Below are 20151 nucleotides of genomic sequence, written 5' to 3'. Positions count from 1 at the left end.
AAGGAATAGTAGGAATGGCTGTTCAAATCCTTGTAATTCTACATGTTTCCACCATGGATGTGTTCTTGCTTTACCGTCCTCGTCCACGGAGAAGTGTCGGATGATGACGGGCGTGGTGTAGGCTGGCGTAATGAGGGGCACACCAGAGGGGGTGGCGTACCCACAGGGCACGGGCACAGAGTATCCCGATGGGACACAGAGAGGGCTGGCGGGGGGAACATCCTGGCCCTTCCCCTCCCTCTCCCCCTCTCCTCCCACACTCTGAACCGGTGAGGAAGAGGTAGGGGCGGCCCCATGCTGCTGCTCCAGCTGCTGTAGTTGGAGGGGGGTGATGTCAATCACAGAGTAGGGGTTGACTTTCTTCTGGGAGGTGGTCCTGGGGACGGCCAGGGGAGGGTCATCACTGGACACTTCCTTATCTGAAATGGAAATGTAACACACAGTTAGCTCCAAATGATCCCCATCAACACAACACAGCTACAGTTACACACTGCTCCAAATGATCCCCATCAACACAACACAGCTACAGTTACACACTGCTCCAAATGATCCCCATCAACACAACACAGCTACAGTTACACACTGCTCCAAATGATCCCCATCAACACAACACAGCTACAGTTACACACTGCTCCAAATGATCCCCATCAACACAACACAACTACAGTTACACACAGCTCCAAATGATCCCCATCAACACAACACAGCTACAGTTACACACTGCTCCAAATGATCCCCATCAACACAACACAGCTACAGTTACACACAGCTCCAAATGATCCCAATCAACACAACACAGCTACAGTTACACACTGCTCCAAATGATCCCCATCAACACAACACAGCTACAGTTACACACTGCTCCAAATGATCCCCATCAACACAACACAGCTACAGTTACACACTGCTCCAAATGATCCCCATCAACACAACACAGCTACAGTTACACACAGCTCCAAATGATCCCCATCAACACAACACAGCTACAGTTACACACTGCTCCAAATGATCCCCATCAACACAACACAGCTACAGTTACACACTGCTCCAAATGTGCTGGAACTAATTTGTTATCAGATTACTTTGCACAATTGCAAAATACTAAAAAGTACTGCTATAAATTTCCATGAGAGCAATTTGATGATACCACATCATGTCTATCATAGTTAGGTGACTAAGCACTCCAACTTGCGATCATTGCAAAACACTGAAGAAGAATACTGTGACTTAAACATTTAACTTCCACTACTTCAAATCTCAGCCTGTGGGCCTTCCCTCTCTTAAGCCTTCAATCAGACAGCAGTGTGTTTACTGTTTTACAACACAGACAGACAGACAGACAGACAGACAGACAGACAGACAGACAGACAGACAGACAGACAGACAGACAGACAGACAGACAGACAGACAGACAGACAGACAGACAGACAGACAGACAGACAGACAGACAGACAGACAGACAGAGAGAGAGAGAGGCTTCATCTCGGGCCCTGTGGTCAGAACAGATAAATCACAATACACCCACTAGAACACACAACAGACACATATGCTGCGGAGAAAGCACAACTGGTCAGCCACTGGAGAGGAGAGGGGCCTGGACTCTCAATTGGACTGGGATGTAATTGTCAGAGGGTGAGAGACAAGGGAACTTGGGAAGTGAGTACTAGTGAGAGGGAAGAGCATGGAATGTATGTGTTAGCAAGAGGTTGTTGGTCTCTAGTAGAAATGTGTGGTGAGTCTAACTGGGGCGATTGGCCTCTCTCCTCTGACTGAGAGGCTGATAGAGAGAGAGAGTGGTAGTGTCCTGGTGGTGTCAAGCTGTGTGTGATGAATGCCAAGAGCCACCCTGAACCAAGCAGCCAGTGATACCAGGCTGGACTACACTAATGTGTTTTCCAGCCTGACAGGGAGCATGTGGCAGAATGAGGTAATACAACATGTGTAGGCACACAACATGCACTAAGAATGGACTGCATGACACCAACTACTGTACAGCGCCCACTCAGTGTGGAACAATGATATGGTTGTGGTGGTATATTATTTGTGTATGTTTAGGCTACAGCGAGACAGATGATCTATCCTCAGACATCCAGGTGCTAAAGAGGAAAACTGAACAGTTGTTTTCACTAACCTGTGTTAAAGGAGGATGTTCCTACAGGAGTGGAGTCCTCTGGAGGTGGAGGAGGGGGTAAGTCACTGTCTGCGTCAGCTGGGACAGATGAAGTCTTGTCCCCTTCTGCTGCTGCCACTGGAGCTGTTGTTTCTGTTGTAGCCATGGCTACCGGAGCTTCCGGTGCTGATGCCACTGTGTCTGTTGTAGCCATGGCTACTGAAACTGGTGGTTCAGCTGCCACTGGAGCTGTGTCTGCTGCTGCTGCTGTGGGCTCCGGGTTGGAGGGCTGGGGGTCTGGTCCTCCCTGCTGTGGGTGAGGGACCACACCATTGATCTGGGCCTTGCCCCCGTAGTCTGGGGCTGGAGGGCCATGAGGTGGCCGGTCTGCCTCAGGGAACTCATCCCCACTGTCATCAAACTCAAACTGCTCCCCCTCTTCTTCATCGGCATAGGGCACCTCGTCCGCCAACACTAATCACAGAGAGGAGAGAGAGAGAGTTGGAGTCAGATAAATACAGCTTACCTATGTATGGCTTTGGATAGAGCGAGAGAACATGAGACATATATGTAAGTAGAATAACTGAAGTTTAATCATTATGCTCAAAGATCAGCAAAAGCTCAAATGTAGTTCTTCACGGTAGTGCCTTTTCCCTTCTCTCCAAAAATGTGAGGTTACCGACGCCTGCCCCCACCAATGTCTATTCATAGCCACACAGTGGGTGGTGGGTCAAGTTGGGACCCTCTACCAAGTTAAATATGAATGCAGGTTTGTAATTAGCAAAAGGGTGGGTCTGCATTCACATTTAACTTGGTAGAGGGTCCCAACTTGACCCACCACCCACTGTGTGGCTATGAATAGACATTGGTTGAAAGAAATTAAGAAGAAGAAGATAGTGGGAGCTGTTCTGTTAGATTTCAGTGCAGCCTTTGATATTATTGACCATAACCTATTGTTGAGAAAACATATGTGTTATGGCTTTTCGACCTTTGACATATCATGGATCCAGAGCTATCTATCTAATAGAACTCAGAGGGATTTCATGAATAGAATCTCCTCTAATGTCAAACATGTAAAGTGTGGTGTACCACAGGGCAGCTCTCTAGGCCCTCTACTCTTTTCTATTTTTACCAATGATCTGGCACTGGCATTAAACAAAGCATGTGTGTCCATGTATACTAATGATTCAACCATATATATACGCATCAGCAACCACAGCTAATGAAGTCACTGAAACCCTTAGCAAAGAGTTACAGTCTGTTTGGAATGGGTGACCAGTAATAAACTGGTCCTGAACATCTCTAAAACTAAGAGCATTGTATTTGGTATAAATCATTCCCTAAGTTCGAGACCTCAACTGAATCTGGTAATGAATGGTGTGGCTGATACACAAGTTGAGGAGACTAAATTACTTGGTGTTACCTTAGATTGTAAACTGTCATGGTCATATGGACGTGCTGCAAAGAAATACCTAGTTAAGCTGCAGCTGGTCCAGAACAGAGCTGCACATATTGCTCTTCATTGTAATCAGAGGGCTAAACTAAATACTATGCATGCCAGTCTCTCTTGGCAAAGAATTTAAATAAGAATTTGTTCTTAACTGACTTGCCTAGTTAAATAAAGGTTAGACTAAGAGCATAACATCTCTACACCCTAATTTTCAAATTCTAGTCTAACCAAAGCCTAAACGGAGATTCAGTGAAAATAAAAATCTCATTGATTTATCAAGACCAGTCCCCATGCTTGTATCAGAGCAGCACCAAACGGTGCTAAAATAGTTGTAGGCTATTGCTTCAAATCCTATTGCTTCTAACTTCAATATGCTCTTTAAATAAATAAGACCTACACCACATTTAACAGCACATTACTCAACACTATTGAGACTCAAGTCACCTACGGTCAGCCTACAGTATATCGAAAAATACGAGGTAACTAAATAAACAATCGGCATTTTGAAAGAGTATTTATATCATTATTTTATTAACGAAAACATAAAGATGCCATTATTAGTTACATTGTTTTAGTTTGAACGTGCAGACTGGCACTAAGAACAGAACAGTGGCAACGTTTCCCTAGTCAGCTCCATTATTAGTGCAATGCCCCTTAAAGTGTTTCCAGTGTGGCGGGGTGGGGATCCACCCCCCATCCCCTCCTCCTCCCTTCCCCATGGGCTAGGTCAGTCTTCTATGCGCGGTCTGCGGCCAATCCCGTGCCCCCTGTCCTCGTGCCTTGAACCTCGCGCGCTTTCAGTGGATACAGCTGGAGAACTGCAAGGCAATCCCATTGTACGCCACTCGGGAGCCATGAACAGTATATATTGTCCTGCAAATAACAGGGTTAATAATATATCTGTGAGACTGTCCAACGGGCTTTTATATCATTCTAAATTAATAATAATCGCTTTGTTTAAAAAATAACAATATTTTGGAGATAAAATGAGTGCGAAAAATGCCATTCTTGAACATGGGGTGAGACATTGTTACTAATTTGTAAATAAAGCCAGTTTGTTATTTAGAATGATTTATTCCTGTTTTTAGAGGGAGAGAAACCAAAAAACTACAGTAATCTCATGGGTCTCCCAGTCAAGGCCAGCACAGGTATTGAACCAGCATCTGTAGCAACACAGCTTACACTGCTATGCAGTGTCTTAGACCGTTGCGCCACTCAGGCGCTGTATAACGTGACCGGTCGGGAGTGGCCTACAGTACTACAGAAAGAGCTAAATAATCCTAACAAAATAAAAATAATTAAAACCTTAGTGTAACAACAGTTCTAGTAAGTAATACTGAAGTTGTGCACAATTATCAGTATCTATTTAGGTTTATGTTGCCCATTCATTATCAGTTAGAGACACAGTAGGACCCAAAAGCATAATCAGTGCTCTAACTCCCCCTTGCGCTGGTCTGGAGCAATGAAGTGGTGACGCAGGGTACCGTACTAAACCACAAATTACCTCTAAGTCCTGCAGCATAATCACACAACTTTTAGTGGAGCAACCACTGTAGATTTGCCCACTTGCCAATGAAGTAATCATTAAAATAATTGGCCATATCAAATGGTTTTGTGATGAATAAGCCATCTGATTCGATGAAAGTTGAATTTGTCTTTCTGCCCATAATTCCATTTAAAGTACTCCAAAGTTTTTTCCACATCATTCTTTATATTATTGATCTTGGCTTCACAATACAGTTTCTTATTATTTTTGTTGAGTTTAGTCACATCATTTTTCAATTTGCAGCCAGTCAGACTTGCAGCCATATTTAAAAGCCACTCCTTTTGCCCCATCTCTTTCAACCATACCGTTTTTCAATTCCTCATCAATCCATGGAGCCTTAACAGTTCTAACAGTCCAGTTCTTATTAGGTGCATGTTTATCAATAATTGAAATGCAGCGTCTGGATGCTCCTTATTAATCACATCAGACCAACAAATATTTTTAACATCATCCACACGATGCAATTTGGCGAGCAGTGTTGTCACACCCCCAATGACCAGGAAAACCACTGTTTTTCCTATGAATCCTGGGCTGCATCTCAATAGTCCAAACTCGCTTTCTTTCCTTATCTCCTTTCAGATCAATGTTGATGAAGGAAGAGAGATGAAGAAAGAAAGCCACTTTCTCTCTCTGACCTAAACTGTATGCATATGGAACGTAAACGTCACAATAGACCTCATTCAGAGGACTCAACTTAAAGTGACATGGTGATGGGTTAGAGGAAACCTGATCTTGCTCTCCAGTTTATTGTTCTTTTCACTGCTATATGAGGTTCCTTTGGGAGGGTTGTGTGTTGGTTTAGTAACAGGGGGTTTATTCAGCTGTACGTGTGACAGATTGAGGACACTGACTGACACCATTGTGCTAGGCGTAGAAAAAAACCTGTCAAATCAAATCTCCACAGGCATTGTGCGAGCACATCTCTGGTACTTTCTGACAGCGGAGTGGAGAGAGGAACTGACATACTGAATAAAGGAGGTGAAGTAGGGAGAGGGGTGTAAAGAGGAGAGGAAAGTCTGTAGCCTAAAGAGAGATAAAAAGCCATGACATTAGAATCCCTGCTGAATGCAGACAAAGGGGTCACAGAAGGTAACACAGTCAGAAGCCATCGGTGGTATAGATGAAAGGAATGCTCTGTATTCAGCCCATTCAAACATCCATTTCTCTCTACAGGAGTCCAAGTACATGGACTTGCTATTGGATCCAGATTCCTATTACACAGTTTCCCTATGGGAGGCGGGAGCTACAGTTTAAGAGGTCACAACCCCATCTGAGACTGCTACTTTATCTCCCTGGCCCGGGCGGACGTTTCTAACAGAAACTGGCACACCTCTGCTCCTAAACATACCACCGATTTCCCACACGACTCAGTTCCAGTACAAACACTACTGTCCTATCAGGATTCAGGTTTCCCCATGACTAGGTTTCCCCATGACACCTTTTTCCTTTTGACCCCCATCCACATCAGTTCTGTTTCCTGTGCTGGCTAAATACTTCCTGTTTGACTGAGTAAACTCTAAGCTGACATTTAGACAGCCGTTAATAGAAACAACACTGTAAATACACAACGGTAAGTAAGGCTACAGGTTTACTAACCATCAACCACATCACTCATAAGTTACTAACCCCTCAGGCTTAAATAATTCCTTATCCCCAGTTCTGATACACAGATCAATCACTTAGAGACCCAAAAGGCCTTGCAGCTCTACAGCACTGTGAGCCCTTTAGTCTAAATCCCCATCATGACTCCCTAAGGGGTTGACAGGAAGTGTTCTAGCCCTCAGTCTGAAGTTATGACAATGGTCTGTGACTATGCTATGGGGTCTAACTGTGACCTCTGACCTCTATGTACACCCTGAAACTAAACCTTGAAGGCGCTAGAGCAGAACATTAGGAGGGAAAACCTGGAAAGAGGTGTTATCCGCTGTTCCCATCTGTGATAATGAATAGCTGTGTTGGACCAGCTAGAAAGACAAGGCACAGCTAGACACTGCCTGGAGGGATGTTTCACTGCTGAGACATGGGATGCATATTCATTCTTGTGCGTGTCTACTCTCTGACGCACAGGCTTGGCCAAGTAAAGCAGAGCGGGGAGTGATGGAACAGGGATCGTATAAAAGCTTGAACAGATCATTCGTTTAAATTGCCCATTCAATAATTTGGTCACGATCAAGTGTAAATGATGAAGCCATGGATAGTTGGCGCTGTGAGAATGTGTGTGCCTGCAGTCTGCTCAATACTCTCTCTCTAACCAACACACACACACACACACACACACACACACACACACACACACACACACACACACACACACACACACACACACACACACACACACACACACACACACACACACACACACACACACACACACACACACACACACACACACACACACACACACACACACACACACACACACACGAGAGAGAGAGAGAAAACTAGGCCTGTCCCCAACACCGATTGTCAATTAATAACCACAATATGGATTCTGTTCCCGTGCCTCCTCTCCGCCACACTGCTCCGCTCAATGAGTCATTGGCTTACAATGTGCTCCAGCATCGCCACGGCAACAAGGCAAGTGGCTGCCCAGCTGGAGATGAAGCATTTCTCTGGCCTGCTCCATTCCCTGTGGTGTGTGTGTGTGTGTGCGCGTGCCTGATGCTGCAGTATTCAGCCAGGGCTCGGATACTGAGGCACATTGTCTGCCCTTCGCAATTGTGGCACATTTCTCCTCCTCCTTCTCCTCACTCCTTCGTTCCACGGCCCACGAGCTCCAGAGAGGAATGTGTTTACACGGTCTGCCCATCATGAAAAGGCCCTCAGGGAGCTAGACTGACCATCAATGTGTCAGCCGAAACAGACCTTTCAAACCTGTTACCATCAACAGGGCTAACGGAAATATGATACATAGATACATAGATCATCATCATCAACCAAAACAGCCTTAAAGACCTGTTAGTTTGAGCAACATTAACTGACTACTCAAAAACATTAACAAGAACACACAAACTGCCCTAGGAGTAACAAAGGGACAAGTAGACTGTCACTGTCTGATAACATCTCAGGGCGACAAGCTAAATCCACCAACGGACATGACATAATGACATCACCAAGTAGTGCCTCACACTCATCTCAGCATGGAAAACCATAAACAGAGCTGTCGACAGGCCTGAGCAGCAGCATGTGTTCTCATTGGCTACGGGGGGATTTACAAGTGCTGGGAGAGATTGAGAGGGGAGGAGAGGAGGATGTTGGCATTACTTACTTTCAGGAGGCGGGGGAGGGAAGTCTTCCACGATGTCCATACTGGTTGCTGTTTCTCTGGGCAGACAGGTTCCCTCAGCAGCCTGGTGGTGGTGGTGGTCCTCTTCAATCACACATGGCCCTGGAGGAAACACACACATGGAGGAATGTCAGAGGTGGCACTCTGTGATTCACTGTACACTTATTCAATTAGCCAAGCATAGAAGAATGTTCCCAAGCATCACCAGGTCCCGAGTTTTTCCGGGCTACATGGCAAAGTTTTAGCCTAACTAGAGTTTTGCCTGGTAAGGTCACATGGTATAAGTTAGGGCTTAAAATTGCCAGGGACCTCACGATCCGATAATATCACGATACTTAGGTGATAATATGTTACGTATTGCGATTCTCACGATTCTCATAATTCTACATGTATTGTGATTCAATACAGCAATTTGATGTTCCAAACATATTGCTCACTATATGTCTGCTGCAGAGAAACAAGAGAGAGAACATTTGTTTTTGATCAGTCATGGAAATAAAAGTGCTGAAAACATGTTGGCTCATTATTTAAAGAGAACAAGCTATAGGATGAAAAATACCAGACTTTTAGCGCAGGTAGAGCTAACTAGCGCTAGCTAACGCTACAAATCCATCAAATATCAATATAATATTGTCCCAAAGATGATAATAATATTAATAATAATAAAGTAACTGCATTGATTTTTGCCTCCATCACTAGTATAAGTGAGTATGAGCATAAGTACTAATACATGGAAGAATGCCAAAAAATGGCATATAATATAATTTTTTGATTAGTTAGCATGAAGAATGTTTCCATACATCATTTCTGTGGTATTTCCCAATGCATTACACCCCACCAATGGAAAACCAAGCAACCATTGCCAACCACATACTCTTTATTCCAAGTTACTCAATCTCAGTCAAGTCACGCCAGCAGGGGAGTGGAGAAGTGGAGCATTGTGTTCCTGGCTCTTTTGTCTGAGTGCCAGACATCTGAACCACAACTAATAAAGACAAATAAAAACAACATCAAGAAACAAAAGAAATGTCCTCTCACCCCACAAACAGTCAATTAATGTGGTGTATTTGTGTGTGTGTGTGTCAGAGCAGGGTTATTGTATCCACTGAGGGTAGCGTGGGGCTCCCTTGGGGAACACATATAGTTAGGGTCAGTGACCCTATGTGTGTAAACATGGTGGAGCTGACAGGTTCACACCATGGTATTTTGGTATTTTATTAGGATCCTCATTAGCTGTTGCGAAAGCAGCAGCTACTCTTTCTGGGGTCCACACAAAACATGAAACATTACATAATACAGAACATTAAATTGACAAGAACAGAACTACATCAATTTAAAAATGGCACACGTAGCCTCTATATCAATACATACACATAAACAATTTAGGTCAAATAGAGGAGAGGACTTGTGCCGTGAGGTGTTGCTTCATTTGTTTTTTGAAACCAGGTTTTCTATTCATTTGAGCAATATGAGATGGAAGGGAGTTCCATCCAATAACAGCTCTATATAATACTGTACACTTTCTTGAATTTGTTCTAGATTTGGGGACAGTGAAAGGACCCCTGGTGGTATGTCTAGTAGGGTAAATGTGTGTGTCAGAGCTGTGTGTAAGTTGACTATGCAAAAAATTTGGAATTTTCAACACATTCATGTTTCTTATAAAAAGAAGAAGTGATGCAGTCAGTCTCTCCTGAACTCTTAGCCAAGAGAGATTGGCATGCATAGTATTTATATTAGCCCTCTGATTACAATGAAGAGCAAGGCGTGCAGCTCTGTTCTGGACCAGCTGCAGCTTAACTAGGCCTTTCCTTGCAGCACTCGACCACACGAATGGACAATAATCAAGATAAGATTAAACTAGCACCTGCAGGGCTTGCTTTTTGGAGTGTGGTGTCAAAAAAGCAGAGCATCTCTTAATTAAGGACCAACCTCTTCCCATCATTTAAACCATTGAATCTGTTTTCACCATGACAGTTAACAATCTATTGTCACGCCAAGTAACTTAGTCTCCTCAACTTGTCAACAGCCACACCATTCATCACCAGATTCAGCTGAGGTCTAGAACTTACAGAATGATTTATACCAAATACAATGCTCTTAGTTTTAGAGATGTTCAGGACCAGTTTATTACTGCCCACACATTCCTAAACAGAAACCAACTCTTTGCTAAGGGTTTCAGTGACTTCATTAGCTGTGGTTGTTGATGCGTATATGGTTGAATCATCAGTATTCATGGACACACATGCTTTGTTTAATGCCAGTGGCAGGTCATAGGTAAAAATATGAGGGCTTAGAGAGCTACCCTGCGGTACACTAAAGAGAAGCTCCCACAATATTCTTATATTCTTCTTTCAACCAATCATCAGTCGTTTGTGTCAGTGCAGTACATGTTGAGTGCCTGTCTCTATAAGCATGCTGAAAGTCTGGCTTCCCTCCAGGCATGAGGACAAAGACTTTCCTCTAGGCTCAGATTTAAGATATGACAGATAGGAGTGGGTAAAGAGTCAACTATAGAGTCAATGCCAGTAGGTTTGTCATTAATGATCGATAACTGACAATTAACCTGTCAGTCTATGTCGTTGTTTTTTGTTTGAATTGTTTACGTGTTCGCTATGCGGGAGAAATGGCAAGACAAGCGTAACTACGTGGCTAAGAACTGTTGGAATAGGGATTATCATCGTAGCAACACACTTTTGGAGTGAAGGCAATCCCACGCTGTGTCAGCTAGGTTTTTTGTGTCTTCGGGTGTAGTTCATAAAGGTTGAAGTGTGTATGTTAGGATGGTAACGTTAAAAATAATTAAGGATGAAGTGTGAATTCATGCCAAGAATAAGAAGTGTGAAGTTTTTCATTTCCTCCCTTCAGTAATAAGCAGCCAATGAGGTATTTTTCCTTTATTCATGTGTTTAATCTGATACTGTTATATCTCTGGCTAAACTGTTTATGTATGTAATGTAAGCACTTCAGAGTTATATCAAGCTAACAAGTCACTCGTATGACAAGAAGGTTGTAAGAGTGTTCTTAACTGTATTTTCATTTACTTTATAGTTCTCACGGAAGGTGATAATTCTGACTAAAAATACAGAATAAAACCGCCAGTTAAAATCAAGGAACAGTTGTGCTCGTGGTTACTGGAGAGAGCTACAAACAGTATTTTTTCCACCTCACGAACACTAACTTTACAAAATTAAAAAACTTTCAATGCTTTTCTTTCATTATTTTTTTTATTTTTTTTTGCATGAGTACGATGGCTCACTGTTCATTGTTGGCATTTCCTGCCTAAATTTATCAATGGCGTAATCATTAAAATAAATGGCAACATCAAATGGTTTTGTGATAACTAAGCTATCTGATTAGATGAAAGAGTTGAATTTGTCTTTCTGCCCATAATTTCATTTCAAGTTTTTTGATCTTGGCTTCATAATACAGTTTCTTCTTTTTGTTTAGTTTATTAACATAATTTCAGCCAGTCAGACTTGCAGCCATATTTAATAGCCACTCCTTTTGCCCCATCTCTTTCAACCATAGGACATCCCTGATGTCCTTACACAGCTCTCTGGTCTTGGCCATTGTGGAGAGGTTGGAGTCTGTTTGATTGAGAGTGTGGACAGGTGTCTTTTATACAGGTAACGAGTTCAAACAGGTGCAGTTAATACAGGTAATGAGTGGAGAACAGGAGGGCATCTTAAAGAAAAACTAACAGGTCTGTGAGAGCCGGAATTCTTACTGGTTGGTAGGTGATCAAATACTTATGTCATGCAATAAAATGCAAATTAATGACTTAAAAATCATACAATGTGATTTTCTGGATTTTTGTTTTAGATTCCGTCTCTCACAGTTGAAGTGTACCTATGATAAAAATTACAGACCTCTACATGCTTTGTAAGTAGGAAAACCTGCAAAATCGGCAGTATATCTAATACTTGTTCTCCCCACTGTACAGTACAAAATCCATGTGTATGTGTATGTATAGTGCATATGCTATCGCGTGTGTGTGTATGCATGTGTCTGTGCCTAGGTTTGTGTTGCTTCACAGTTCCTGCTGTTCCATAAGGTGTTTTTTTAATCTGTTTTTTTAAATCTAATTTTACTGTTTTCATGAGTTACTTGATGTGGAATAGAGTTCCACATAGTAATGCCTCTATTTAGTGCTGTGCGCCTTCCATAGTCTGTTCTGGACTTAGGGACTGTGAAGAGACCTCTTGTGGGGTATGCATGGGTGTCTAGTAGTTCAAACAGACAGCTCAGTGAATTCAACATGTCAATACCTCTCATAAATACAAGCAATGATGAAGTCAATCTCTCCTCCACTTTGAGCCAGGAGAGATTGACATGCATATTATTAATATTAGCTTTCCTCAAAGCCAGTGGCTTTCCTCAAAGCCAGTGGCAATTCATTAGCAAAGATTGAAAAAAGTAATGGGCCTAGACAGCTGTCTTGAGGAATTCTTGATTCTACCTGGATTATGTTGGAGAGGCTTCCATTAAAGGACACCCTCTGTGTTCTGTTAGACAGGTAACTCTTTATCCACAATGAAGCACTGGGTGTAAAGCCATAAGACATACGTTTTGACAGCAGCAGACTATGATCGATAACGTCAAAGGCCGCACTGAAGTCTAACAAAACAGCCCCCACAATCTTTTTATCATTCATTTCTCTCAGCCAATCATCAGTCATTTGTGTAAGTGCAGTGCTTGTTGAATGTCCTTCTCTATAAACATGCAGAAAGTTTGTTGTCAATTTGTTTACTGAAAAATAGCAATGTATACGGTCAAACACAATCTTTTCCAAAAGTTTACTAAGGGTTGGTAACAGGCTGATTGGTCGGCTATTTGGGCCAGTAAAAGGGGCTTTACTATTCTTAGGTAGCGGAATCACTTTTGCTTCCCTGAGGGCACATGCTTTCTAGTAGGCTTAAATTGAAGATGTGGCAAATAGGAGTGGCAATATCGTCCGCTATTATCCTCAGTAAATTTTTCATCCAAGTTGTCAGACCCCGGTGGCTTGTCATTGTTGATAGACAACAATTATTTTTTTCACCTCTTCCACACTAACTTTACAGAATTTAAAATTACAATGCTTGTCTTTCATAATTTGGTCAGATATACTTGGATGTGTAGTAGGGATGAAACGGTTTCCGGTTTCACGATGAACCACGGTAAAATTCCCGACGATTAGTATTACCATTCAAAATTTTCATTATCATTAAAACCGTGTTTGATTACCACAGTTGGAAAAACTCACGGTAAATACTGTCCACCATCAACCAAAGTTAGCAACAGTCTGACGCAGGCGTAACATGCAACATGGGTTTGTTTTGTGTTAAAACATGGAGGAAGGCAGTGACATCGCCCGGGAGATTTTTTTGCCTTCTAGGAAGACCAGTGTAGTCGTATTTTGGGTTTTACAAGAGTGCTAAGGGAAACTTAAATCGAAGACGGTCACCCTGTCTGCAGAACATGCAAAAACAAATCTTGAGTCATCTTTGTGACCACCACCTACTACTATATAGCGAATGCAAGGTATGTTAACTTTTAGCTCAATGCATGATGTGGGGACTTCGGAATGGGGAAAATGTCATGGTGTGTCTGGAACTTGCTAATAGCTTGTCAATAACGTAACCTGAAGCTTTCAGTGTTACCTACTCTTGTAAAAACCCTACACGTTGTTCTGCTGCTGTATGCGTCGTGTGTCTGCAGACGATAACGCGTTGTAGTTTAGTCACCCAAGCAACATATTTTGTTCATTTAAAATCCATGTCGACTTGGTTGTTAAAGTGTTCCAACAGGAGAAACACTATAGGCTCCTATACAAGACTCCTGTATTTATGTCAATTGTTGGGCTCATTGCAATTACTATCACTGTTTTCTGAAGACTAATTTGTATTTATGTAAATTGTGCATAGGGTCATTGCTCAAACGCAACACGGAAGATAGACTGTGGGTGAATAATAATAATAATAATTGTTATTATTATTATTATTATTATTATAATGTAACACCAATAATAATAATAATAATAAGAAAAATAATAATACAAATAAAATAAATCCCTTGTTTACAGAGTCGGAGTGCAGCAGGCAAACCCAGTGATGCTACTGGTCCCTCCTCATCTACAGTTGTGACACAGACACTCGAGCAAGCATTTGAAAAGGCAGGCTGCTTATGCACCCACATCAAAAAATGCTCAAGACCTCACTGCAGCCCTTTCATATTGCATTGTAAAGGACATGATGCCATTTTCATGCATGTTAACATTAGAAGCGTCCTCCCCAAGTTTGTTTTATTCACTGCTTTAGCACACTCTGCCAATCCGGATGTCCTAGCCGTGTCTGAATCCTGGCTTAGGAAGACCACCAAAAACTCTGAAATTTCCATCCATAACTATAACATTTCCCGACAAGATAGAACTGCCAAACAGGGCGGAGTGGCAATCTACTGCAGAGATAGCCTGCAGAGTTCTGTCATACTAACCAGGTCTGTGCTCAACCAATTCGAGTTAATACTTCTAAAAATCCACCTTTCCAGAAACAAGTCTCTCACCGTTGCCGCTTGCTATAGACCACCCTCTGCCCTTAGCTGTGTCCTGGACACCATACAGTGAGGGAAAAAAGTATTTGATCCCCTGCTGATTTTGTACGTTTGCCCACTGACAAAGAAATGATCAGTCTATAATTTTAATGGTAGGTTTATTTGAACAGTGAGAGACAGAATAACAACAAATAAATCCAGAAAAATGCATGTCAAAAATGTTATGAATTGATTTGCATTTTAATGAGGGAAATAAGTATTTGACCCCCCCTCAATCAGAAAGATTTCTGGCTCCCAGGTGTCTTTTATACAGGTAACGAGCTGAGATTAGGAGTGCTCATAATCTCTGCTTGTTACCTGTATAAAAGACACCTGTCCACAGAAGCAATCAATCAGATTCCAAACTCTCCACCATGGCCAAGACCAAAAAGCTCTCCAAGGATGTCAGGGACAAGATTGTAGACCTACACAAGGCTGGAATGGGCTACAAGACCATCGCCAAGCAGCTTGGTGAGAAGGTAACAACAGTTGGTGCGATTATTTGCAAATGGAAGAAACACAAAAGAACTGTCAATCTCCCTCAGCCTGGGGCTCCATGCAAGATCTCACCTCGTGGAGTTGCAATAATCATGAGAACGGTGAGGAATCAGCCCAGAACTACACGGGAGGATCTTGTCAATGATCTCAAGGCAGCTGGGACCATAGTCACCAAGAAAACAATTGGTAACACACTACGCCGTGAAGGACTGAAATCCTGCAGTGCCCGCAAGGTCCCCCTGCTCAAGAAAGCACATATACATGCCCGTCTGAAGTTTGCCAATGAACATCTGAATGATTCAGAGGACAACAGGGTGAAAAAATGGAGCTCTTTGGCATCAACTCAACTCGCCGTGTTTGGAGGAGGAGGAATGCTGCCTATGACCCCAAGAACACCATCCCCACCGTCAAACATGGAGGTGGAAACATTATGCTTTGGGGGTGTTTTTCTGCTAAAGGGACAGGACAACTTCACAGCATCAAAGGGACGATGGACAGGGCCATGTACCGTCAAATCTTAGGTCAGAACCTCCTTCCCTCAGCCAGGGCATTGAAAATGGGTCGTGGATGGGTACTCCAGCATGACAATGACCCAAAACACATGGCCAAGGCAACAAAGGAGTGGCTCAAGAAGAAGCACATTAAGGTCCTGGAGTGGCCTAGCCAGTCTCCAGACCTTAATCCCATAGAAAATCTGTGAAGGGAGCTGAAGGTTCGAGTTTCCAAGCGTCAGCCTCGAAACCTTAATAACTTGGAGAAGATCTGCAAAGAGGAGTGGGACAAAATCCCTCCTGAGATGTGTGCAAACCTGGTGGCCAACTACAAGAAACGTCTGACCTCCGTGATTGCCAACAAGGGTTTTGCCACCAAGTACTAATCAAATACTGATTTCCCTCATTAAAATGCAAATCAATTTATAACATTTTTGACATGCGTTTTTCTGGATTTTTTTGTTATTCTGTCTCTCACTGTTCAAATAAATCTACCATTAAAATTATAGACTGATCATTTCTTTGTCAGTGGGCAAACGTACAAAATCAGCAGGGGATCAAATACTTTTTTCCCCTCACTGAATGTCAATTGATTGCCCCCCATCTATCTTCGGAGCTCGTGCTGCCAAGTGACCTAAACTGGGTCATGCTTAACCTCTTGGGGCTAGGTGGGACGCTAGCGTGCCACCCGTGGTGCACTCCATCAACAGCAGGTGCATTTCAAGAGCGGCAAATTTGAATCCAAATAAATGTCAAAATTCAAATTTTTCAAAAATACAACTATGTTACACCATTTGAAAGATAAACATCTCCTTAATCTAACCACGTTTTACGATTTCAAAAAGGTTTTACGGCGAAAGCATAAATTTAGAGTATGTTAGGACAGTACATTTACAAGAGTTGTGTGTAATGTTTTGTCAAGTCAAAGACAGGGTCACCAAAACCATAAAACCAGCTAAAATGATACACTAACCTTTTACAATCTCCATCAGATGACACTCCTAGGACATTATGTTAGACAATGCATGCATTTTTAGTTCTATCAAGTTGATATTTATATCCAAAAACAGCGTTTTACTATGGCATTGATGTTGAGGAAATCGTTTCCCTCCAATAACCGGCAGTCAAGTCAGCGTCACAAATTAAATAATTAAAATTAGAAAACATTGGTAAAATATTATATTGTCATTTAAAGAATTATAGATTTACATCTTTTGAACGCAATCAACTTGCCAGATTTAAAAATAACCTTACTGGGAAATCACACTTTGCAATAATCTGAGCACTGTGCCCAGAAAAATACGCGTTGCGATACAGACTAGACGTCATGTTGGGGAGATCTAAAATCGAAAATACTATGTAAATAATCCATTACCTTTGATTCTCTTCATCAGATGTCACTTCCAGGTATCACAGGTCCATAACGAATGTAGTTTTGTTCAAAAAAGCTCATCATTTATGTCCAAAAATCTCCGTCTCGTTAGCACATGATGTAAGCCAGCCGGACTTCTCGTCATGAACGAGGGGAAAAAATATATTTCCGTTCGTTCAAACATGTCAAACGTTGTATAGCATAAATCATTAGGGCCTTTTTTAACCAGAACATGAATAATATTCAAGTTGGACGAATGCATACTCTTTTATAACATATTGGAACGAGGGTACCCAACATGAAGTAGCGCGCCAGGTGTCTAATGGGACATCATCGTTCCATGGCTCTTGTTCGGTCAGATCTCCCTCCAGAAGACTCAAAACACTTTGTAAAGGCTGGTGACATCTAGTGGAAGCAATAGGAAGTGCCAAAATATTCCTAAACCCCTGTGTTTTTCAATGGGATAGGTTTAAAGTCAATACAACACATCAGGTATCCACTTCCTGTCAGAAAATGTCTCAGGGTTTTGCCTGCCAAATGAGTTCTGTTATACTCACAGACACCATTCAAACAGTTTTGGAAACTTTAGAGTGTTTTCTATCCATATATAATAAGTATATGCATATTGTAGTTACTGGGTAGGATTAGTAACCAGATTAAATCGGGTACATTTTTTTTATCCAGACGTGCAAATGCTGCCCCCTAGACCCAACAGGTTAACACCCCGGCCATCCTACAATCTAAGCTTGATGCCCTCAATCTCACACAAATTATCAAAGAACCTACCAGGTACAACCCCAAATCCGTAAACACGGGCACCCTCATAGATATCATCCTAACCAACTTGCCCTCCAAATACACCTCTGCTGTCTTCAACCAAGATCTCAGCAATTACTGTCTCATTGCCTGCATCCGTAATGGGTCTGCGGTCAAACGACCACCCCTCATCACTGTCAAACGATCCCTAAAACACTTCGGCGAGCAGGTCTTTCTAATCGACCTGGCCCGGGTATCCTGGAAGGATATTGACCTCACCCCGTCAGTAGAGGATACCTGGTTATTCTTTAAAAGTGCCTTCCTCACCATCTTAAATAAGCATGCCCCATTCAAAAAATGTTGAACCAGGAACAGATATAGCCCTTGGTTCACTCCAGACCTGACTGCCCTTGACCAGCACAAAAACATCCTGTGGCGTACTGCATTAGCATCAAATAGCCCCCGTGATATGCAACTTTTCAGGGAAGTTAGGAACCAATATACACAAGCAGTTAGGAAAGCTAAGGCTAGATTTTTCAAACAAACATTTTCATCCTGTAGCACAAACTCTAAAAAGTTCTGGGACACTGTATAAGAATAAGAACACCTCGTTCCAGCTGCCCACTGCACTGAGGCTAGGAAACACTGTCACAACTGATAAATCCACGATAATTGATAATTTCAATAAGCATTTTTCTACGGCTGGCCATGCTTTCCACCTGGCTACCCCTACCCCGGTCAACTGCCCTGCAGCCCCCCACAGCAACTCGCCCAAGCCTCCCCCATTTCTCCTTCACCCAAATCCAGATAGCTGATGTTCTGAAAGAGCTGCAAAATCTGGACCCCTACAAATCAGCCGGGCTAGACAATCTGGACACTCTCTTTCTTAAATTATCTGCCAAAATTGTTGCAACCCCTATTACCAGCCTGTTCAACTTCTCTTTCGTATCGTCTGAGATCCCCCAAAGATTGGAAAGCTGCCGCGGTCAGACACTCTAGACCCAAACTGCTACAGACCTATATCTACCCTACCCTGCCTTTCTAAGGTCTTTGGAAGCCAAGTTAACAGATCACCGACCATTTCGAATCCCACTGTACCTTCTCCGCTATGTAATCTGGCTTCCGAGCTGGTCATGGGTGCACCTCAGCCACACTCAAGGTCCTAAACGCTATCATAACTGCCATCGATAAGACACAATACTGAGCAGCCGTATTCATCGACCTGGCCATGGCTTTCAACTCTGTCAATCACCACATTCTTATCGGCAGACTCAACAGCCTTGGTTTCTCAAATGACTGTCTCGCCTGGTTCACCAACTACTTCTCTGATAGAGTTCAGTGTGTCAAATCGGAGGGCCTGTTGTCTGGACCTCTGGCAGTCTCTGTGGGGGTGCCACAGGGTTCAATTCTCGGGCCGACTCTCTTCTCTGTATACATCAATGATGTCGCTCTTGCTGCTGGTGATTCTCTGATCCACCTCAACGCAGACGACACCATTCTGTATACTTCTGGCGCATCTTTGGACACTGTGCTTCCTAACCTCCAGACGAGCTTCCATGCCATACAACTCTCCTTCCTTGGCCTCCAACTGCTCTTAAATGCAAGTCAAACTAAATGCATGTTCTTCAACCGATCGCTGCCCGCACCTGCCCGCCCGTCCAGCATTACTACTCTGGACGGTTCTGACCTAGAATATGTGGACAACTACAAATACCTAGGTGTCTGGTTAGACTGTAAACTCTCCTTCCAGACTCACATTAAGCATCTCCAATACAAAATGAAATCTAGAATCGGCTTCCTAATTCGCAACAAAGCATCATTCACTCATGCTGCCAAAAATACCTTCGTAAAACTGACCATCCTACCGATCCTCAACTTCGGCGATGTCATTTACAAAATAGCCTCCAACACTCTACTCAACAAATTGGATGCAGTCTATCGCAGTGCCATCCGTTTTGTCACCAAAGCCCCATATACTACCCACCACTGCGATCTGTATGCTCTCGTTGGCTGGCCCCCGCTTCATACTCGTTGCCAAACCCACTGGCTACAGGTCATCTACAAGTCTTTGC

The 20151-nt window shown here is 42.8% G+C and overlaps 1 protein-coding gene across 2 annotated transcripts in view; it reads right to left on the bottom strand.

Moving 5' to 3' along the window:
- LOC106574446 (Rho guanine nucleotide exchange factor (GEF) 10) overlaps positions 1 to 20151 on the bottom strand; it is a 106497-nt gene that overhangs the window by 70734 nt on the left and 15612 nt on the right. For both annotated transcript variants that reach the window (XM_014150370.3, XM_014150449.3), the window contains exons 2-4: positions 8375 to 8494; positions 2132 to 2584; positions 75 to 419 (exon numbers count right to left, since the gene is read on the bottom strand). In XM_014150370.3, the coding sequence (XP_014005845.3) occupies positions 75 to 419; positions 2132 to 2584; positions 8375 to 8494 (918 nt within the window). The remainder of the gene's footprint in view (positions 1 to 74; positions 420 to 2131; positions 2585 to 8374; positions 8495 to 20151) is intronic.

Source organism: Salmo salar, chromosome 01 (genome assembly GCF_965601325.2).
Source record: "Salmo salar chromosome 01, fSalSal1, whole genome shotgun sequence".
Taxonomy (NCBI): domain Eukaryota; kingdom Metazoa; phylum Chordata; class Actinopteri; order Salmoniformes; family Salmonidae; genus Salmo; species Salmo salar.
This window is presented reverse-complemented; position numbering and strand designations above follow the sequence as displayed.